Here is a 24,104-nt window from a genome sequence, read left to right as displayed (position 1 = left end):
CTGCTTCAGCCTCCCGAGTAGCTGGGACTACAGTGTGTGCCACCATGCCCATCTAATTTTCCTATTTTTTGTAGAGACAGGGCCTTGCTCTTGTTTAGGCTGGTCTAGAACTCCTAGCCTCAAGCAACCCTCCTGTCTTTATCTCCAGAGTGCTAGGATTATAGGTGTGAGCCTCCACACCTGGCCAGAGATGGGACTTTTGAGCTAGGATGTGAAGAATGGATAGGATTTGGAAAAACATGATAAAGAATGAGCTAAATTGGAAAAGCTAGAATACAAAAAAAAAGAGCAGGGTTGTCTACGGCCATATCACCCTGAATGTGCCTGATCTTGAAAGCTAAGCAGAGTTGGGCCTGGTTAGTACTTGGATGGTAAAGAGGATGCTTCTTTTCCCCCATCCTTTGAAATTCCCTGATTAACCACAGCTGCTCTTTGTCCTTAACTCTTAAGATTTTCTCCTTTGATTGGGATGGGTAGAATATATTAGAATATACTCCACGGCCCTTTAATAATAGTTTGTGAATGATTAATGTTCATGGAAATAAATTCACAGATAAACAATTAAGATTTTCCAGCACATATTCTGGTTTGTAAAACAGGAAACTGAATAAATGTAATTGGCATACACATTAAACCTGGTGAGAAATTCTTTGATTTTTCCAAAGACATATCCTTCTGTTCAAACATAAAATGAAGTCTTGTCATTAGAAAACAAAGCTTTTAACAAAAAACAATATGTTAACACATTTGGGACTTTTTGTATGGCAATATGTTCCTCAGAAGAATTCACAGACATTCTTTAAGGTTGGCTGGTTTCATCTATTAATATTTTCTTCAGGTTGACAAAGACAGCTCTAAGTGCGCTCAGTGATATTTAACCACATCCTCCTCACTCAGACATATAACTAAGGAATGACGGGTTTATTTTCACCAGAAGCATCTAGTTAACAACGCCCGGGTTCAAGTCCCCCAAGAGCCCCACATCTGATGTGCTGTACTTTTGGGGCTGGGGACATTAGCCGAATGAGCCTTGGGCCCTGTAGTCCCGCGGATGTTCTCACGTGGCCTCGGCTGCCTGGGCGGTAGGCGGCCTCGAACTCGCGGACGGCAACGCGCCCGCCAAGCCCTCAGGCTGCAAAGGTCAGTGCGGCCCAGACCTCGCCTTCAAGGGCGCCCCGCGCCGGGCTGGCGCTCGGCGATGGCTCGCGCCCCACCCTACTCATCCCCTGTCGCTGTCCCAACTCCCGCGGCTTAGCGAGCAGGCGGTGGTGGGCGCAGCCGAAGCCACGGCCCTCAGCTGCAAGCCGAGGGAACCTGACTTCTGCTCGGCCCGGGGCAGACCCAACCATACGTGGACACGGCGCCGGGCGCGCTAGCCTCCCTGCGTCCTAACCGCGGCTCCCCAGGCACACGCCGCCGTCAAAGGCGGCTCTCCGGCCCTCTCGCGAGAGCGCGCCTGTGGCACCTCCTTCCTTTCGGCTGTTTTCTCTCCCCGCCCCCAGAGCGGCTGCGCGGCTTCCTCCAGAGGGCGGGAACCTTGGACGTGGCGGGGCCGAGTCAGCCTGGGTGCCGGGCCTGGGGCCTGCCGCTCAGCCGCCCGGCAGGCTGGCCGTCCCCGCCGCTGTCAGGCCCCGGCCGGCCCCCCGTCTTCCCAGGTAGACGGGCGCCGGCGCGAGTGACGGCGAGCGTGGGGCTGCAGGCGGGCGGAGGGTCGGCGGGTGGGCGCCACACCTGTGCGGGGCGGGGGCGAGAAGGTGCGCACGCGCGCTGCCCGGCGGGCGGGCGGTGGGGGCTCCTGGGGCGTTGCGCAGCCGAAGTGGCGAGCTGCGCGCACTGGCTCGCGGTGGCGTAATCCTCATCCTTTCTGCGTCTCCAGTCCTCCGCCTCAGCTTGGGGCGGGTCCGGAGAATGGCTTCGGAGATGGAGTCGTCGCTCGAGGCGAGCTTCTCGTCCAGCGGTGCGGCGTCTGGCACACCGGGCTTCCTGCCTCCGGCCCGCTCGCGCATCTTCAAGATAATCGTGATCGGCGACTCCAATGTGGGCAAGACGTGCCTGACCTACCGCTTCTGCGCTGGCCGCTTTCCCGACCGCACCGAGGCCACGATCGGGGTGGATTTCCGAGAACGAGCAGTGGAGATTGATGGGGAGCGCATCAAGGTGAGCGGACGGGGGCTGTCAGTGAGGATGGACTCCCGGGATGACAAGTGTCTCAATCCTGCTGTTGGCTATCATAGGCTGGGCTGTCGCTCCATTTTTCCTCACGCTGATGTGGAGATTGGAGTTGGGGATTGGAAGGATTTGTATACGGCAAACTTCTAAGGCAGTGTTTCTCAAACTTTAATGTGCATGCGATTTACCTGGGAATCTTGTTTTTAAAAATACAGATTATGATTTGGTAAAGCTCCCAGATGATGATGCAGATGCTGCTAGCCCATGGACCACAGTTTGAGTAGCGAGAGTGTAGTCCACTGACTCACTGGCTGTGTCTGTCTCATGTGCTGGGAGTCAGTGAAATATGACTGAAGGAAAAACAGTGGAATTTCTCAAGCATGGAAAATGCATTTAATCAATATTTATTACACATTCATTGGAGCACTGCCCTAGGTATTGTGGAAGTAAAGCCCATTGCCTTTGAGGAAGTACTTAGGTATTCTCTTGCATACAGTTTTGCTGTTGTAGTTTCTGTATGACATTGACTTGCTTAGAAAAATCTTTTTTCTTGCAGAAAGATTCTATATATGATAGTTCATACTTGGGTTGCCAAAGGCACATCTCTTTCTTGATGCCGCCTCAGACCCTCTCCCAATTCTTTCTTCCCTTTACATCATTATTGGTGGCTCTTGAGGCTGGGGACACTGAGCAATAGTGGAGAAGGTAGTAGGCTCCAGGCCAGGGCTGGGTTCTAAGACATTCAAATGGGGACACTGGAGAATGAGGATCAATGACAAGGCTGAGGCCTACTGATGGTATAAATCTTAGATACACTTCTTCATTGCAAGCCACCACTAAATGCCACCTGCTGATACCGCCCTATAACAACATGTGGACCCTAGGAACTGCCCAGTCTTCCTTATACTACTGCTTTTACTTCTTTGCTTTAAATTAGTATTCATCTTTACTTCAGTCCCTGGGTAGGGTAAGGGGTGGAGGGACTGGTTTACTGTAGTCATTCCTACTCTTGTATCTTTGAAGCAGGAACAGTGTATCTCTCAGTTCCCTAATCATTGCTCTCCACCCCAAGGGGTTTTAATGCTAATGATGGTAAAGGAGAAATAAAATGAGTTAAAAGAAAACCCTTCTATAGGTGCATTTACCTTTTAATATTTCAGTTTACTATTTCATTGTCCCATAGAGGCTCCTCATGGTGGTCCTTTGGGTACACTGTATTAGGGAGTTAAGAAAGATTTGTATACTTTGCAGAAGAAAAGATAGAATAAAAAGAGGCTGAACATTTTTCACCAGAATTAGGTTAGTCCCAGAAGCCTGTGGGGAAGGAAAATGATGGGGCTTTTGAAGTTTGAGGGGGATTTTAGTTTGGGAGAAGCAGTTCTGGAAGAAAGTGCTTGGGTTTTGGAGCCTAGCTAACCTAAGTTCAAATCTGAATCCATGAAAAAGTAAGAACAGGCTGTGTGTCCTTAGTAGGGTGACCAGCTTTGCCTGAGAACTATTTAGGTTTTAAAATTGGAAGTCTCATATCTCAGGAAGCCCCTCAGTCTTGGGCAATCTGAGATAGTTGGTCACCCTGGCCCTTAGGCAGATTCCTTAACCTCTAAGAGTCTGTTTTCTCTTCTGAAAAATCGGGATCATGATACCTTATCAGGCTGGTGTGAAGATTATATGAGAACATATGTAAAGCACCTGGTTCATAATTGGTGCCCTTGCAAAGATTGTCTTTCCTGACAGCTTAACATTATTTGCCTCTTTGGCACCATTAGTTCTGCAGTTGTGCACCCAAAGAAGAAAGCAGAGATAAAGGACGGTATAGGTAGAGAGCTGAAAGGGAGAGAAATTAAAAAAAAAAAAAAAATGGAAGCAGGAAATTTGAAAAAAAGGTAGAATGGGGGCGGGAGAGGAGTTGGGATTTGAGGGCTCTTGACCTGTTCCTGGGTTGCCATTTATACTTAAATATCACAGACGACTCCAGTACAAATTTAAAAGCCTACTAACATTGAAAAAATACAAAGCGTATGCATTGTGTCAAGTAGAATATTTAACTACTGGAGTGAGAGCTGGCCATGACAAGCCAGAACCACAGGTGTGAGGAATTTGGGAGCACAGAGTTGATCCTTCTGGGTGTGAAGAGTGAGGAGAAAACATTTTTTCTGGGATTATTTCTCCTGAGCTTCAGCTTAACCTGTTATATTGATCGAGACCTGGACACTGAGATTCTTTTTCTTCTAAGATCCTAGCTATTGACTTGTGCCACCAACTCTAAGACTTGAGGGAGATTTTTTTTATTGTGGTTGAAATGACTACAGAAATGTTCTGAGATTTCTATAGTAGAAAAAGATATAGCTATGCTGGAAATGAAAAAAACCCACAAAACTTAATTTTTAAAATATACCTTTTTAAAAAACTGACAAGTGGGCCGGGCGCTGTGGCTCACGCCTGTAATCCTAGCTCTTGGGAGGCCGAGGCGGGTGGATTGCTCAAGGTCAGGAGTTCAAAACCAGCCTGAGCAAGAGCGAGACCCCGTCTCTACTATAAATAGAAAGAAATTAATTGGCCAACTGATATATATATAAAAAAAATTAGCCGGGCATAGTGGCGCATGCCTGTAGTCCCAGCTACTCGGGAGGCTGAGGCAGAAGGATCACTGCAGCCCAGGAGTTTGAGGTTGCTGTGAGCTAGGCTGACGCCACGGCACTCACTCTAGCCTGGACAACAAAGCGAGACTCTGTCTCAAAAAAAAAAAAAAAAAAAAAAACTGACAAGTGATATAAAGAGCTTGATTCTATGTGCTGCTGCTTTTTTGTTAACCTGTAATACATCTTAAGTGTTCCTGAAATGCTCATATTGTGTTCATATATCTTTGGGAAATTATGAGGCTGATTTATGTATTTTATTTTTTATTTTTCTTTTTGAGACAAAGTCTTGTTCTGCTGCCCGGGCTGGAGTGCTGTGGCGTCAGCCTAGCTCACAGCAACCTCAAACTCCTAGGCTCAAGCAATCCTTCTGCCTCAGCGTCCTGAGTAGCTGGGACTACTGGCATGCGCCACCATGCCTGGCTAATTTTTTCCGTATATTTTTAGTTGTCTGACTAATTTCCTTCTATTTTTAGTAGAGACGGGGTCTTACTCTTGCTCAGGCTGGTCTCAAACTCCTGACCTCGAGCGATCCTCCTGCCTCGGCCTTCCAGAATGCTAGGATTACAGGCGTGAGCCACCACGTCCAGCCATGAGCCTGATTTAAAAGGACATTTTTTCCAGATTTTTCGTCTGAAAGCTGGAAAGTTCTGTTACTTTACTAGTAAAATGACATTGTAGACATTATTTGTTTGATAAAAATGAGATATTGTCTTAAATGTTTTGATAATTATAGACTGGAAAATTTTCAGAGAGCATGACTTAAACTAGTGCCCTTTCAGAATCAGTTAAAATGTTTTATGAAATGTAAGAAAGTCTATATATGCTAATCTATTCCTAAGCACTACATATGTATAATTGAAAAGGAAAATCTTGTTTGCAAATTTTGGAAGTTGAATAAAATTATAAAATCAATTCCTTAAATAGAAATACATTTGACTTTTAAATTGAAACTCCCAACTCTGATCCTTATGCTTCTTCCTTGTGCATGTGTCCCCTTTGTGACCAGCTGTATTCCTTTCACACAGTCATTTTACAATGGCAGATACACCAATGGAGTCATTTAAAGCCTAGTGTTGGATTTAGTGCCTCCTCCCATTAGCGGTCAGCAGTTCCTACTTGAACATTCAGTAGCTTACTTATTTGCAGAAGTGGAAGTAAAATTTTGCCATGTTAAGTACAAGATGTTAATATTAACTAAAGGAAAATAATCAGAGACCTCTCCTCACATTGGTAAATCAAATATAATTGCTGGGAACAAGACAAGGAATTACAACTCAGTGCAAGGGTCAGCAGACTATGTTCAGGGCCAGAAATGATCATCTTCCTATTTTTGTATGACATACTATTTAAGAATGATTTTTACATTTGTTAATGGTTGGGGAAAAATCTTAAGATTTTATGAGGCATGAAAATCATATGGAATTCAAAATTCACATAGGCTGTGCTGATGTCATCCTTGTGGTGTCACCCCTCTTCTTTGTTCCTAAGTCCAGTTGTTTTTCTACTGGCATAATTTCTCTCAGTCATCCAGTCTTCAAAATTCTAGTTCATCTCTCTCTTTTTTTTTTTTTTAACCTTTCTTTGATTTGTTATAGTAGCTCAACTGATTTCCCACTCCTAGTCCTCAATTAATCTATTTTGTACATTGTTGCCAAAATGTTGGCTTAGTGTTGGATCTCAGGGAGATTTATCTCCCTACTCAGATGCCCTGGATGGTTCTACATTATATTATAAAGTTCTAATTTTTAAAACTAGCATAAGCCTTCCTTCATCTTATACCAGACTGCTTTTCTAACTTTGCCATTAATTTCCTTCAAGTATCCTATAGTCCAGCCAATTATTTGCTGATCCCTATGTTTTTTCCCTCACTTTTTTCCCACTCTTTAGTTGGAATATTCCCCCTTCTCATATTTTGCCATATGTGATTCTTCCTTATTTAACTTAGTGCATCTCTAGCAAGAATCTCCCCTCTCCTCCTTCTCTCCACTTTACTTCTTTCTTCTATGGAACCCCCTTTAGCACCTTACCTGAACCTTTAAATGATCTCTATCTCATTGTATTATGCATGTATCTTATTTCCCTTATTAGGTCTTAGTCTTATTCAGGAAAATGGGGTACTGTTAACAGAAGTAGGAATAGGCTGGGGAAAACAATATGTGTTTACAGAGTCAGTAAAGGTAGCCCAAGTTTAAATTCTGGCTGTAAGACTTACTAGTTTTGTGTTCTTGGGTGAATTACTTCACCTTGATAGACCTCAATTTCCTCATTTACAAGATTGGGTAATTATTATATAGGGTTGCATACTTTAAATGTAAAGGACTTAGCATAATGCCTGGAATGTACTTGGAGTGTCTGAGGCCCAAATAAATACTAATAGTTTAAGAATAAATGCTCATTCTTTCAGGGGAGACAGTAATTAAAAAAGAAAAGCAGAAAAAAGATAGGAGAGGGGATAGCTAAGATTGCTGCTGTTCCCAAATTGTGTTTATTTTTTGCTTTAAGGCAATAACTAATTTTTTTAAAAAGATGAACCTATAATATTGTATCAGCCCTGGTTTTAAGATTAAACCTTTTGAAAGATATGACTGGATCGAAGTCACACAGAGTGGTTGCGTGGCTGGGATTACAACTCTTGCTTTTGTGTCCTTTCACTGCTTGCGATCTTCCTTATTCCTTTCATTATACTATAATTAAATTCTTCATTTTAAAGAAAGTTTTCCTTTCAAATAGTCACAAAAATTCATCATTTCTCCTTGTTAGCAAGCTAAATTTATTTTAAAAATTTGTCGTTTGGTTTTGTACACTAGATGTACACATTTCTACTCCACATATCAAAAGCAAAAAGACATCTATTTTTGAGTTGTTACTAATACCAGTTATGATGTGGATTTACAACTTATGTTGTTAATAGAAGCTCTTACGTAGTTAATCTTCTATAGTTGGTATTTTATGTGTGCTGCTTAGAAGCAAAAAAAAGTAAAAATGTGTTCTTTGGGAGGACAAGGGAAAAGGAAATTTGATAACTAATCAGGGAAGGAAAGATCATTTCAGTTAATATTTTTAACATTTTAGGTAAAGCAAAAGGAGTTTTAAATTTAAAGTCATTTTTGGGTAATAAAACTACTAAAGACTTTCATGAGCAACAAGAATCTATTAGGATTTAGCAATAGCTAGATTGCCATTTTTGTTGGAACTTGACATTGGAATTTAAAGTAGAGGTTCATGAAATATTATAAAGGAAGTATATTTTATGTTGTCTTTATAATGTTTAAAATGAGAGTCATATATATGTGAACATATATTAGCCATTTTTCTTAAGATATTTATTGAGAAAAATTGCTCTGAAAATGTTTCCTAATTTAACATTCAGCAGAAAAAAGTGTGTCACTTCCTTAGGTTCCAAGGTATCATTCTTTCTTCTTTTTTAGACATCATGAACTGCTCTGCTCATACTAAACCTCAAGTTTTCAAAACTATCTAATATTTGTTCTCCACCTATTTTCTGTCTTTCTTTCTGTCTGTTTCTCTCAAAGTTTCCCTAGGCTAAAACAGTTTTTATTAGTTTACTTGTCTTACCTGACTGAGTCTCTCACTGCTCCTTCCCCACTGGAAGGCAGCAGTAGCCATAAGCCTTCACCCGATTTAGTTGAAGCTTCTTTGAAAATATGCTTTTGTAAATGCCTCATTAACTTACTAATTACTTTTATGGCTGTCTCTAATAAAGTGCGAAGAGTTGTTTCATACCTCTTGGTTTTTTTTTCTGGAAGTCTTGGTATAATATAATTAGAACACAGAATTTTGAATAGGATTAACGGGAAGAGGAATATTGTTGATCCAGCCCTGTCCCAAACCCAGAGGTTTTCTTAGAGTTAAGACTCCTTATCCTTCCCACTTACATTTGTTGAGGACCTCCACGATTCTTTGAGGCAGGCCAAAATTCTGTATAATTATTATTTTTTTAATTGAGTTTGTTTTTATAAAAGAAATGCATGTTATAGAAAACAGAAAAGTAGAAATAAAGAGGGAAATTGCCTTAAAGAAAACCACTGTTAATATTTTGTTATATTTCCTTTCTGTGTGCTTTTTATTTATTTAACTTGTGACTACACTTTGCTTAAAACATTATAAATCATTCTTCACCAATGAGGTTATGTTTGAATACCTGGGCTATGGGAAATGTTATTAAAAGAGAAAAAAATCAGCTCTAGTTTCTTCGGACAGCTTTTATGTGGGTCATCCAATTTATTGCCACAGTATTTTTCAAAATGCTAAAGATAGAGTTTGAAGGTTTTTCTTAATTCTAAAAAATTGAGATATAATTGACATACCATAAAATTCAAAGTTCACCCTTTTAAAATATACAATCAGTGGTTTTTAGTCTATTCACAAGGCTGTGCAACCATCATCACTATCTAATTCCAGAACATTTCATTACTTCAAAAAGAAGCCCCATACCCATTAGCAAGTTACTCCTCATTTCTTCTCCTTCCCTCAAACCCTTAATCTACTAGTCCATATGGATCTGCCTATGCTGGACATTTTATATAGAGCCATACAATCTGTGGCCTTTTATGTCTTGGTTCTTTCACTTAACATAAAATTTTCAAGATTCTTCCATGTTGTAGCATGTGTCGCTACTTCATTCTTTCTTTTTTTATGACTGAATAATGTTCCAGTGTATAGTTATACCACATTTTATTTGTCCATTCATCATTTGATGAATATTTGGGTTGTTTTCACCTTTTGGCTATTATGAATGATGCTGCCATGAACATTTTTATAAAAATTTTTATGTGAACATATGTTTTCATTCCTCTTGGGTATGTACCTAATAATAGAATTGTTGGGTCATATGGTACCTCTCTGACTTTTATTTTCCTAATATTTTATTGAGGTGAAATTCAAATAACAAAATTAAATATTTTTAAGTTAATAATTCAGTATCATTTAGTATGTTTACAATATTGTACAACTACTTCTGTCTAGTGACAAAATATATCTATCATTACTCAGTAAAACCCTTCTACTCATTAGTTTCTCCTCCTCCCCAGCCCCTGGCAACCACCAGTCTGTATCCTGTTTCTATGGATTTATCTATTTTAGATGTTTCATATAAATTGAATCATACAATATATGACCTTTTGTGTTTAGTTTCATTCACTTTAATGTTTTGGAAATTCATCTGCATTGTAGCATATATCAATACATCATTGATTTCTATGGCTGAATAATACTCTGTTTAACTTTTGAGGAACTACCAAGCTGATTTCCAATATGGCTGTATTAGTTTACATCCTGTCCCGGCCCGCGGGACCTTCTGTTACTCGTGGGGTCAAGGGGGACCGTGCCTGAAAGAGATGGGCGAGAGAAAGGAACGAGACCAAGCAAAGGGTTGTCAAGGTCTACTTTACTTAGGTTCTTAGTAGGTTTTATAAGCATACAGAAACAAGGAAGTAGAAACAAAAAATGCAGTGGGGTGAGGGTGAGTCTTGGGTTTGGGCTAATCAGCCCCAATCAGTATCTTATCGGTATCGAGGTTTGTGACTGATTACTCGACCCCAACCTGGCAGGTGGTCGGTAACAATTGCAGTTAGCACACCCTGGAGCATTTTGGAACGCATTCTTTTCGGAGCTATAGCTGGAGGGTGGGGTGTTGTTTTTGTCCTAGGAATTTTTCTAGGGCGAGGCCCGTGCGTAGGACAAGTCATAGGAGAGTTGAGGGTCTTTGAAGGTCCTTGCCTCTAACATCTCCCCCTCTCTTTATGAATATGAGGGAGATTTATATAGGTTGGTGGAGAGCCTGTCTTAGGCTACGCGATGGGCTTCCGAGACCAGCACCCCAAATATAAGATCGGGCGATAAACGTGAAGGTGAGGCCTCTGTCTTAGGCTATGTAGGTGGCATCCAGCTCCGGCACTTCTGATTATGAAGTGTGCCCCCGGGCATGGACCTACAATATTCCCGTCATGAAGTTACCTCACTGCTGGCGGGGTGTGCATCTGGTACACGGCATCGCGATAATCCCGTCATGGGTGTCTCCACAGCCTTTGGAACCAACTGCGTTCCATGTCTGAGGCAAGGTTTGAAAAATTTAGACCTTCAGTGGGTGTGTTGGGAGACTCTTCATGGAGGTCTTCTCTGGAGCCTCTTAGTTCTAGCCGTTGGTAAAACACGGAGACCGATTTTTGTGTGGCTGCGTCTACCTGTGACTTGACAAAATCAGTTAGTTTTTTGAATGCCCAAGGCCCAAAAGTGAGGAGCAACAGAAAACCTACAAGCGGCCCTAAGACACTGGGAAGCAATGTGGATAGCCAGGGGGATGTAGAAAACCAATTTTGATACCATGCCTCACTTTGTTCTCTCCGTTTTTTTCTATCTTCTAGGCTCTGTCTAACTCTCTCAATGCTATCTTCTACCAGACCTGTTTTGTCTGCGTAAAAGCAACATTCTTCTTTAAGTGCTGCGCACAAACCTCCCTCTTGGAGGAACACTAAGTCTAGACCTCTTCTATTTTGCAACACTACCTCAGAAAGCGAAGCGAGGGATTCTTTGAGATATTTTAGGCCCTGCTGTAGCTCTCGGAGATCGTTATCGATGGCAGCAGAGAGCTGCAGGTACTGCTGGTTGGAGGTGACTAGAGAGGCTATGCCTGTTCCAGCCCCTGTGGCACCAAGGCCTAGAACAACTGTGAGTGTTATGGCCGTGATGGGCTCTCTCTTTTCTCGGGGCATTGTGGTGCCATGCTCCCAAAATTTAAGCAATTCGTCAGCAGGACGTATAGTGAATCTGGGGAAGAGCATGACTAACACACAATATTCTCTATGCTCAAGGAACGTTGCAGTGACTACATACTGGGTAAGGCCGGAAGAACAAGCAAAATAAGAGGTGTAAGATGCCTGAATATACTGAAAAGTGGAGTTGACAGTAATTGACTGCATATTTTCTCTAAGGGTGCGGGGGGGGGGGGAGCATTTTTGGGCCAAGAAGGCAAAGGCCTAGGCCTGTGACTTGGCTGAGTGTCAGGCCATCATGGGTCTCTAGGCCCCATTTGAGTTTGCTGGTGTCGTTAGTAAATAATAGTTTACCAAATGTAGCGACACCCTCATAGAAGGGAGGCCGGGGGGAGTAGCATACCCAACACTCTTGATATTCTGAATTATTGGCCTCTCGGATGGTCCTGACAGAGGCATTGACTAAGGTGAGAATTAGTTCTGCAGAGGAGGGGGGCCCCTCGGGCAGGGTAGGTCGGTATAGGGAGGTGCTAAACGGAAAAGGGGACACAGTTGGGGGGGAGGGTAGGCCCCTGGAGGGACTGTGAGGTCGAGGTGGGTGAAGGTTGTGGTTAGGACCTATTGCGACCGTAGGATCTCTGGGGAGGCTTTTAATTAATTTGATTTTAAATGTGAGACCAATGTCTTTTCCAGATTTGTAAAGTCTAAGCCCCCACTCAAATCTCCTGGACTGATCCCAAGAAGCCTTTTTTCCAGCTTTGGTGAATGAAATTAACAGGGGGTTGCACCATTGGTTGTTACACTGAGGATCAGTGGATGGTTGTGGGGCGTAAGGGGACGAAGGAGCTTGACGGGGAAACTGCTTTTTGACGGTGATATAATCCCAGGAAGAGGAGGGATTTCAGTAGGCATCACCGGTGGTCTCATAGCCCCAGGAAGCACAAAAGAAGTCAGGGGTGTAACCACCATTGGTAGTTGTTGGTACAAGGTCAGTGGGCCCCTGGGCAAACATAAAAGTCTTTATCTTTTGTCGCAGAGCGTCCGGCTCCCGAGGAGCAAAAGCCTGGGGAGGAGTCAGTCGTTGGAGGAGCTGGCTGAGGGGCGAAAAGTGCGGGAAGGCCCCACGCAGGGTCTTTAGCCTCAAGAGCTAATACGCATAGGTCAATTTCTAATGGATCCCATGGTATAACGGCGGAGAGACGTGAGGAGGAATTAACAACGTCTCCTGCCTCATTAATTACCTGCCATGTATAGTTGTAGATCTGATGGATGTTGGTTGTGATGGTGCTCTTGATCATGACTAGAATCAGGCATAGGAGGGGCAGCGCCTTTTCTCGGGGAGTCATTGTATTTCTGGAAGAGAACAGAATTAAGAATTCTTCTCAGGGGATTCCCTGGGTGGGTTATATAACTTAATCGCTCTCTCTGGTAGCCATCTGGCGTTTCCTGCCTGGGTATCGTAGATGCAGGCATGTCCTTTTCCACATATGAGGACAGGGTCAGGCCCCAGCCATTTGCCTGTAAGCAGCTCCTTCCATAAGGCCTGTGCATAAGTATCTGTGGTGGATGGATGCCAAAGGCGGTCGGCAGCTGTTTTACCGGCGGTGTCAAAGGTGAGAAAATTTAAAATGAACAGGGCATGATTAAGCAGGGTTTTGGAATTACCTGTCAAAGGGTACAAAATTCCTCCTCCCGATTGTAGTTTGGAGAGCGTATTTTTTAACGTCTGATGAGCTCTCTCTACAATACCTTGGCCCTGAGGGTTATATGGAATGCCTGTAATATGCTTAATGCCTAGCTGAGTACAAAAGCTTTTGAAGTTGGAGCTGACATATCCCGGGCCATTGTCAGTCTTAACTTTAGGCTGAGGGAGGGAGGTGAGACAGGCTATAACATGACTAATAACGTGGCAGGTGGCTTCGCCTGTTTGTAGGGAAGCAAAGATAAATCCACTACAAGTGTCTATAGAGACATGTACATATTTAAGCTTTCCGAAAGAGGGGTAATGAGTGACATCCATTTGCCAGAGCTCCCCAGGGATCAGGCCTCAAGGGTTGACTCCTAGGTGTGGCTCAGGGAGATGGGTAAAACAAGCCCTGCATTGGCGGACGATTTCTCTGGCTTGCTCTCTAGTAATAGAGAATTTAAGTCTGAGGGTATGGGCATTGAGATGGTATAAATTATGAGCTTGACGTGCAGCGCAAACAGGTTCAACAGTGATAGTGTGGACTGTGCCTCCAACGCAGGTTGCCTGATCAACAAGATTATTTCCAGCGACTAGAGGCCCAGGAAGGCCAGTGTGGGCGCGAATATGGCCTATAAAAAAGGGCGCAGAACGGGAGGGAATGAGTCTTTGTAGTTGCTGGAACATTTGAGTGGTATTGTTGGAGGGCCGAATATGAGGCACAGTTTCCAAAGTGGCAACAGCATGAGCAACATAAGAACTATCAGTATACAAGTTAAATGGCGACTGATCTACGTTTTTGAAGACTGCGACTAAGGCTGCTAACTCAGCGAGTTGAGCAGAGGAGAATCCGGTGGGAAAACTGCGGACCTGGCCATTAATGCTATAGGCCGCGGTGCCTGAGGAGGATCCGTCGGTAAAGACTAAGACGGCTCCTGGAATGGGGGAGACTCTTGGTTTTTTGGGAAATATTACAGGTGTCCGATAGAGGAACTGAATTAGTTTATCAGGGGGGTAATGATTATCTAGTTTGCCCTGGAAAGACGTACAGCTAACTGCCCAGTCATCATCATTTTGTATTAGCCACCGAATTTGAGAAGCATTGTAAGGGAGTATTATGATATCTGGATCCTTTCCTAAGAGCTTAAGGGAGTTCTCTTGCCCCAAGCGAATAATCTTAGCTACTAAGTAAGGGTAGGTGGGAAGGACTTTAGGGGGGGAAGCTGACAGGTGAACCCAAAAGAGAGGTTTGCCCTGCCAAAAGAGTCCCATGGGCGAAAAGGGGGTAGGGAGGACAATAAAGTACAAGGGGGAATTGGGGGAGAAGTAGCCAATGGCCTGGGCATTTATGGCCTGCTCGACTAAATTAAGTGCTTGCTGCCCTTCTTTAGTTAGGGAGCGGGGAGAGGTGGGATCGGCATCTCCCTGCAGGATGTCAAATAGGGGTTTTAACTGTCCTGTGGTGAGTTTTAAATATGGGCGAAGCCAATTAATGTCGCCTAGAAGGCACTAAAAATCATTAAGGCATTGAAGAGAGTCCTTTCTGATTTGCACCTTTTGGGAGAGGACCTTATTGGGGAACAATTCAAAGCCTAGGAACAGGTGAAGGGGGCAGACCTGAATTTTTTCAGGGGACAAGTGGAGGCCTCGAGCTTGTAAGGCCGAGACAACCTGCATGGTAACTTGATGTAAGGTTGCCTCGTCGGCTCTGGCAAAAAGAATGTCATCCATATAATGAATTATATATAGCTGAGGATGTTGAATTCTAAAGGAATCAATTGTCTGAGCTACATATTTTTGGCAAAGGGTAGGGCTGTTGGCCATGCCTTGAGGTAATACTCGCCATTGGAAGCGCGGAGAGGGTCCTATACAGTTTACTACCGGGAGACTGAACGCGAAGCGTTTGCAGTCATCTGGGTGCAACGGTATGGAGAAGAAGCAATCTTTTAGGTCAATGACTATTTTATAGTAGCCTTTGGGGATAGCTACGGGCGAAGGCAAACCAGGCTGGAGTGCCCCCATGGGAACCATTGTTTAGTTAACAGCCCGTAAGTCTTGTAGCAGCTGCCACTTGCCAGTCCTTTTTTGAATGACGAAATGGGGGTGTTCCATGGTGAAGTAGAGGGCTCTATGTGTCCGGCAGCTAATTATTCCTGCACTAACGCTGTAGCTGCAGCTAGTTTGTTAGACGGGAGGGGCCACTGATCGATCCAGACAGGTGAGTCACTCTTCCAAGTGATTTTATCTGCCTGAAGTGCATGGGGATCAATGGCCCTTACGAAAAATGGTCTTTGAACCCTAGTCCTGATCTGTCTGACTTAGGGAGGGTGGTTAAGGGTGCTCTTAGTCCCTGACCCTCTTTGCCTAAACCCTGTCCTGGGAGGAATCCCTGTTTAAGCATTTGGCTGGCTACAACTTCATTGGGGCCGCACATAATGACATTCATTTGTGCAAGGATATCATGCCCCCATAAGTTAACAGGTAGGCTCGGGACTACAAAGGGTTGAGTGGTGCCTTTGTTTCCCTCAGAGTCTTCACATGTCAAAATTTTTGAGCTCTGGAGAGTACCTCTAGACTGTCCTATACCTTGTAAGTGCGTAAGGGAAGGCTGCAGTGGCCATGAATCAGGCCAGGCGTCTTGGGCGATAACCGTGGAATCGGTGCCTGAATCAAGAAGGCCTTCAAAAAGTTTACCATCTAATTTTAGCCGCAGGGTGGGCCATTCTTTGGTGATAGCTTGGACCCAATAGAGATCAGAAGAGCCAGGGCAAGAAGCACCTCGGTTAGAGGCGATGGCTGGGAAGGATGTATTAAGGGGCAAGGGTAATGCCTGAGCTAAGCGCTGTCCCTTAGAGACATACAAAGGGCCAGTAAGCGCACTGGCTAAGATGTTAATTTCCCCGGTAAAGTCACTATCTACTATGGAGGGGTGGACTATGAGTCCCGCAAAAGTGGAGGAGGCTCGGCCCAGAATAAAAAAGAACATGTTGGCCGGTGGGGGTCCAAAGGAGCCAGTGGGCAAAATTTGAACACCATCCTCAGGTCTTAATATTGTGTCGGAGGAGGCACACAAGTCCACTCCTGCGCTCCCTGTGGTTGCTCGGAGGAGTCTAAAGTCTGAGGGCTCTGTTGTCGGTTGTTCCCCGAGGCCGACTGAAATTGAATAGGACGGGGTCCCGGGTTTGGCCCCTCAGGCCGTTTCCCGAAAGGGGGCCAAGGGGTTTCCAAAGACATCAGTCTTGGAGCGGCACTGATTGGCCCAATGCTTTCCCCTCTTACAGCGAGGACAGAGGGAGGAGGGCTGGGCTGGCCTGCCTGGCGGCTCACTGAGGTTAGGGGTGGCCAAGGAGCACTGCCTCGCAAAGTGCCCTGGTTGACCGCATTTAAAGCAGTCCCTCTGTGCCGCGGTCCCTTGGATGGCGGCCCCAACCGCAAGCTGCACGGCCTGTGATACCTTATGGGTAAAGGGGTCAACATCATTACACATTCTAATCATGTCATTAAGGTCTTTATTTTTGAGTTTGCCTCTAAGAATGGCCCTACAGGTGCTGTTGGCATTTTCATAAGCTAACTGTTTAATAAGCCTATTATTCTCATCTTCGTGTCCGAGGGTTCGTTCAGCAGACTCTAAAAGCCTGTCCACAAATTCACTAAAACCCTCTTGAGCTCCCTGGGTGATTTTTGTCAGGGGAGTAAGGACAGATCCCGTAGAGGGAAGTGTTCGCCAGGCGCCGAAGGCGGCTGCAGCGGTCTGGGACAAAAGTCCAATTGGGAGTCTCCTTTGGCGCTGTTCAGTGGCAAATTTCCCCTGTCCGCTAAGCTTTTCAAGGGTCCAAGATGCAGAATTGGGGTTTTTTAAATTATTAGCAGCCGTGGTCTGACAGCGGTCGAGAAAGTCGGCCTTCCAGGAGAGGAACTGTCCGCGAGAAAAGACCGCCTGTACTAGTTTGACCCATTCTCCGGGGAGCAGGTAGCCGCCCCCCGGGGCTGCCTCTAGGAGGGAATAGGTAAAGGGTGCATTGGGCCCATACGCCCTAACGGCAGAATTCAGTTCTTTTAAGGTTTTAAACTTTAGTCTGCGAAATTCAGTGGGCTCTGAGTCTGTTTCTTCTGGGAGGTCATCGCTCTCGCTTTCTCTTTCCCTCCCTTCCGTATCCTCATTATCTGAATCTTGGAGCGGGGACTGGCTGGAAGAAGGGGCGGCAGGGTCTCCTCGCCTATTAGACCGGGTAACTACCGGGAATGCTAGGGCTTTATGGGAGGACTTTAAGGATTTCTTATTTAAGGTGGCATATAATTGGGCGGTCTCATGACGTGGGTGGCTAATGAAGACCGAATCTTTAAGCTTATCTTGGAGGGAGGACAAGTCTTTGGAAAGCTGGGTAAATTCTTTTTGAAGTTGTAAGACATCTTTTAATTGCGTAACCCTTTGACTTAAGTCTTCTTTGGCACGCAAAAGTAAGGGCATTGTAAGGGGAGGCATTAACGAAGGTGCGCAAATCTGGGGCGCGTAATGAGGAGGTCTATGGGGTGCTGCGGTAAGAGGAGGCCATTTGGGATCGTGATATCAGGCCACTCCCTCTTCGAGGGTTGCCTCTTCTGCAGCGTCGAGGGACTCTCGGAGGGGTTGTCTCTTGAATACCGGGTAATTGAATGCATGAGGGGCTGTACCCTCGGGTAAGGGAGGGTAGAGGGTCTTGGTATCTGGCTTACTAATCCGGGGGCTCGTCCCTAGATGTTTGGAGCTCAACCGATGGGTCCTGAGGGGGCATATTAATACAAACTGAGGGGCAAGGGGAAGGGCATGTTGGTCTCTCAGGATCATTAGGAAAAGCCGACTCTCCGGACGCCTCTAAAAATGTTCTCGAAGCAGACCGCGACACGGGTCGGAGGCAGAATTCTGCTACTGAGAGCAGCTGCTTTTTATTGGGGTCTGAATCTGCTCCCTCAACAATATCTCTGATTAGTCCCCAGTAGGAGAAAACGGATACAGGGACGGCATCTGGGCCCTGATTCAGAAGTAAATTGTTTAGATCTCTGCCTACCTTCTGCCACTTGCGTGGGTGAATCTCAAGTCCACCAACAATGAACCAAGGACAAGCATGATCAATGAACACAAAAATCTTTACTAGGTCCTTTTTCTTAACTCTAATTCCTCTCTCTCTGAGCGAGGCCTTGAGATCCTTGATAAAAACGGCCTCTTTAGACAAAGAATGGCCCATCTCGATGGGATGACAATGTAAAAAATCTACTCACCAGACCGTTGATTCTGTGAGCGGCAGAAAGGAGGTCTCTTCAGGGATTCTCCGGAGAACTGTCTGTAAACCGCGTGTCATCCGACAAAAGTCCGTACCTCGAGCCCCACGTTGGGCGCCACTTGTCCCGGCCCTCGGGGCCTTCTGTTACTCGTGGGGTTAAGGGGGACCGTGCCTGAAAGAGATGGGCGAGAGAAAGGAACGAGACCAAGCAAAAGGTTGTCAAGGTCTACTTTACTTAGGTTCTTAGTAGGTTTTATAAGCATACAGAAACAAGGAAGTAGAAACAAAAAATGCAGTGGGGTGAGGGTGAGTCTTGGGTTTGGGCTAATCAGCCCCAATCAGTATCTTATCGGTATCAAGGTTTGTGACTGATTGATTACTCGACCCCAACCTGGCAGGTGGTCGGTAACAATTGCAGTTAGCACACCCTGGAGCATTTTGGAACGCATTCTTTTCGGAGCTATAGCTGGAGGGTGGGGTGTTGTTTTTGTCCTAGGAATTTTTCTAGGGCGAGGCCCGTGCGTAGGACAAGTCATAGGGGAGTTGAGGGTCTTTGAGGGTCCTTGCCTCTAACACATCCTCCCCAGCAGTGTGTCAGGGTTCCAGTTTTTCTACATCTTTATCAACATTTGTTATTGTCTATCTTGTTTATTATGGCCATCCTACTACATGTAAAGTAGTATTTCATCGTGGTTTTGATTTGCATTTTCCTGATGACTAATGTATCTTTTCATGTACTTATTAGCCATTTATATATCTTTGAAGAAATGTCTATTCATATCCTTTTCCAATCTCTATCCAGGAAAATACAAGAGGTGCTATATCACCATTATTTTTTTTTTAATTTGTAATTTATTTTTTATTTTTTCATTTTTTTAAATTACCCCTTCACTACCAATCACCATTGTTTCTTAAAGCTGAATAGTACTCCATGGTATACATATACCACATTTTATTAACCCAGTCACGTATTGATAGGCGCTTGCGTTGTTTCCACATCTTTGCAATTGTGAATTGTGCTGCTATAAACATTTGAGTACGGATGTCTTTTTTATAGTGTCTTTTGTTCTTTTGGGTAGATGCCCAGTAATGGGTCTGCTGGATCAAAGTATCCCAAGAATGGAAAAACAAGCACCACATGTACTCACCAGCAAATTGGTATTAACTGATCAACACTTAAGTGGACATATAGGAAAAACATTTATTGGGCATCGGGCAGATGAGGGGGAGAGAAGGGGATGGTTATATATATACATAATGAGTGCCATGCGCACCGTATGGGGGAGGGACACACCTGAAGCTCTGACTCCTGGGGGAGGGGGGGGAGAAAGGCAACACATGTAACCTAAACATTTGTACCCCCATAACATGCTGAAATAAAAAAAAAATACTAAAGACCTTGCGAAGTGATTACATTTTTCAACATATATATATTTGGAATGAAATGTTTAGTTTTCCTCTTTTTTTTTTTCATTTTCAGATCCAGTTATGGGACACAGCAGGACAAGAACGATTCAGAAAGAGCATGGTACAGCACTACTACAGAAATGTACATGCTGTTGTCTTCGTGTATGATATGACCAACATGGCTAGTTTTCACAGCCTGCCATCTTGGATAGAGGAATGCAAACAACATTTGCTAGCCAGTGATATACCACGGATTCTTGTTGGAAATAAATGTGACTTGAGAAGTGCCATTCAGGTACCCACAGACTTGGCACAAAAATTTGCTGACACACACAGTATGCCTTTGTTTGAAACCTCTGCTAAAAACCCCAATGATAATGACCACGTGGAAGCTATATTTATGACGTTGGCTCATAAGCTTAAGAGCCACAAACCATTAATGCTTAGTCAACCCCCTGATAATGGAATTATTCTGAAGCCTGAACCAAAGCCTGCAATGACGTGCTGGTGCTAAATAACAGTCTTCATTATACTATCTAATTTTGACTAAAGAAACACTTTTGAAGTATGACAGTGATAAGTCATAAGATTTAACTCAACTATAATGGATCGTCCTGACACTTTACCATTTGTCATTGTCATGCTTTTGTATTTTGTATCTACTTAAGTTTGTCACTGGGCCAACACAAGGAAAATGTTGGTTTTCAGGTAAGATTGAAAATGAAGCAAATAGGATGAATCAGAACATCTCTCCATTGCCCAATGAAGGAGGCTTTGAATGAGAGCATGATGAGATTTTGAGTCAGTAACTATTCAGTCCTGTGTTCCTGGGATTGAAAAAATATCAAGTGTTTAGTACACACCTTTGAATGTCCTTTGAAAGGGAAGTGTTCCCAATAGGGTAAAAACTAGTATCTGCCTCTCCATGGAGTTTGTTCTTTGGTTTTGGGGGGGATTTTTTGGTTTTGTTTTTTATTAGAGACAGGGTCTCACTATGTTGCCTGGACTTGCCTTGAACCCTGGGCCCAAGCAATCCTCCTGCCTCAGCCTTCTGAGTAGCTGGGACTACAGTCATATGCCATTATTTGTTTTATTAGAATATTTAATTGTGTTATTATTGGTATATATTTAGAGCCAAGACTTTATTTTCCAGTGGGATAAGAAGGCCTACAATGTGTTCTGGTTCTCAGTCCATAAAGAATGACTTTTCCAATGTTCTAGATGCTTGATTTTTTTTTTTTTTTTTTTTTTGACACAGGGGTCTTGCTGTGTTGCCTAGGCTGGTCTCAAACTCCTGGGCTTAAGTGATCCTCCTGCCTCAGCCTCTTGAGTAGCTGGGATTACAGGTGCATACCACCATGCCCAACTTGATATTTCTTATTAATATCAATCAGGTCTATAAAAATCATTCTTATTTTTAAAAGAGTAATTTGTATTGTTTTCTTACTAAGTTCTATTAAAATGTGCAAAAATAAGAGAAATTTTAAGGCAAATGAAGTGACATAAAAAGGTACTTTATATTTTATTTTGATATCTTTAAACAGTGAAAAAGTAATTAAAAGCATTTGAGGAGTTGTAACTTAGGAGAAAACAGGTAAACCTTGTTCCTAGCTACCACAGGAGACTGTTTTTAGCTTTTAGTAATTTCAAACTGTGTATTTGGCATGGTATCTCTTGCTCTCCCCTCACCTCCATCAATTTAATGACTAAATGCTGAATGAACAAATTAACATCCATTTGGATTATACCTCTGAGGGTCTAACACTAATTGTTACGAGTCTACATGTATTTCTGTAATAGTATTGTGTTGTATCAGTTTTTTTAACTGTTTACATTTTATGGTCACAACAAGCTATTCCTCCTCAGTATGAACAATAAATTAGATATTGAAAAATACCTTGTCTATTCCTCAGTGATGGAAAGAATATTTCAAGAAGTTTTTTACCCTACTTTTATTTTGAATGTAAGACTTTGCACATAGAAAATAGCAACCTTGCACATGCAGCTATTTACATAAATGGAATGTAAGCCATGAACTTTAACTGAAGTATACACACTTAACAATTCTGATAGATTGCTGTACTTGATAATTTTAGAGGAAATTAAGCCAGAAGATGATTGTACTTACAGAATTTTCAGAAAGTGGGAAATAAAATCTATAATCCAATCCAGTTTAGGATTTTTGTTTAATCATTATAATGATAGTCCTAACTAGATAATTTAACTATAAAGACAAAATAATTATATTAAGTGAACGAATTGAAAGTAATAATTACAGGAGGTTATTATTCAGTTTAAATACTAGTGCTCAAATTGGCTTTATTTGCATTTAGGGAGATTAATCCACTTTTCTTAATCACGCTGGAATTAAAAATTAAAAACTTTTACTTTTATCTAAATTAACATTGATTTGTAACTATTTTTGTAGTAAAATAATAACAGCTATAGTAATTGTGATGGGTGTAACAGTTTTTCTAAAGAAGGGAATCTGTTTATTGCTTTTCAAAACATTTTCTAAAGTGGGATAAAAAAATGTATAGACTTTCCAAGCATATTTTTTTTTACTAGTTACTATGGTTCAAAAAAATTAATTTAACTTTCTTTTTTTAAGAAGTTAGTAGTATTCTTTACAGTTTTGTGAAAGGGCTTATTTTTTTCACTTTAATATTTATTAATTTTAAAATATTTGTATCTCATTTGTAACAATTTGTTTTAATTTTTTATATGTATGTTTTTATTTTTAAAAAGAACATACTCATCAGTTGAATGGGGATAAAGCTTTTAGATGTATTCCAAAATATTTATAAAATATTTCATTAACTGTTGACAAATCACTTCCAAAATGGTGACTAACAAATAATTATTAGCATTTTAAAGCACAGATCATACCATTTTGTAAATCTGTGTGAATTTGTTTTAACTACGACCTTTAATTGGAAATATCAGATATGTTTCGGAAAGGTCTTAATTTGAAAACACCAAAGGAAACTACCGCAGAATCTAATGTAGTAAGCTATTAATGGCAATGCTTTATTGGAAGTATATTGCTAATACACGTTTCCTCATGAGATCTAAGGTAAAGTTAAGTTTTGGTATGAAATAGTGTCAATGTTACATTTCCTCCATGAAGTTCAATAAACCAGCTTTACCACAAAGAATTTGTGTTGTTTTTGTTTTTTATTTCCTTTGGTTACTGGGTGGAGTATAAAATAAAACAAAGAATCTCTTTTTTTCCCTGGTTTCCAGACAATATATATAACATTTTTAAAAACAAATAAAATCCAACCCATTGGATTTATTTTCCTTTATACATTTGAGGTCACTACTAAAGTTAGCTGATAGGGTAGCTTTTGTGTTTGTGTGGTTTAGTATCCCAACTTGTTCAAGAATGCTTCAGTGAAATGGCAGATACTATAAGAGTGATTGACATGTATCTAGAAGTAAAAGGATTCAGTGGAATGAGAAACTGAGAGAATTATGGGAAAGAAAAAATGACGTATATCTCAGGTGTAAGATTGCAATTACTGATTTAGGTCCTAGAGGACTGGGGCTTTGGGGGCCTCTAAAGTTGATACTGCTTCCATTGATCAGTTTATTTCACATATAAGTTACTCTGGTGTTCAAATACAAAATTACGTTATTCATGAAAGACTGCTCCCTTAGATATTAAGGCAATAAGTTTGGTCGTGTCTTTTGGGGGCAAATTTGCCAGAGGCTGTGTGGCAAGGGCTAATTCACTTGATTTGTTTGAATAACCTGATTTATCAGTCATTTATCAACTATTGCCATGTGTTCTCCAGTTGTGTTAGGCAGTGGAGCTACATAGAAGAATAGGACTCTGTCCTTAAAGAACTTACAAAATACATAAGCAAATAGGAATTCTACAGTATGTGATAAATGTAATCAAAGAAGCACATATCATGCAAAGGACAATGAGCACAGAGAATGGAGTGGTCTGTGACTTGCATGCAGGGGAGCATCAAAAAGCCACCCAAAGGAGGGACATTTATGCTGCATCTTGAGGTAGATGTCAGGCATTCTCCATGTCACTTGGGGAGGAAAGGAATCCTGGGTGAATGCACTGCAAGGCTCCAGAGTAGAATTGAATTTGGAGAGAATAGCTAGTAGGCCAGTGTAGGTATGTGGGAGAATGGACATGTGGTCAGAACACTGGGAAATGAAGCCAGCAAGGTAGGCTGTGGTCAGACAGTTGCAA

General features: G+C 42.7%; 1 protein-coding gene across 1 annotated transcript; it reads left to right on the top strand.

Annotated features, from left to right (window-relative positions):
* Positions 1-1,119: 1,119 nt before the first annotated feature.
* RAB33B (RAB33B, member RAS oncogene family) lies at positions 1,120-21,406 on the top strand. The gene is made up of 3 exons (XM_012766287.3): positions 1,120-1,655; positions 1,877-2,157; positions 19,962-21,406. The coding sequence occupies exons 2-3, from the start codon at positions 1,909-1,911 to the stop codon at positions 20,400-20,402; spliced, it is 690 nt and encodes a 229-aa protein (XP_012621741.1). The 5' UTR covers positions 1,120-1,655; positions 1,877-1,908; the 3' UTR covers positions 20,403-21,406.
* Positions 21,407-24,104: the final 2,698 nt, after the last annotated feature.

Source organism: Microcebus murinus, chromosome 15 (assembly GCF_040939455.1).
Source record: "Microcebus murinus isolate Inina chromosome 15, M.murinus_Inina_mat1.0, whole genome shotgun sequence".
Taxonomy (NCBI): domain Eukaryota; kingdom Metazoa; phylum Chordata; class Mammalia; order Primates; family Cheirogaleidae; genus Microcebus; species Microcebus murinus.
This window is presented reverse-complemented; position numbering and strand designations above follow the sequence as displayed.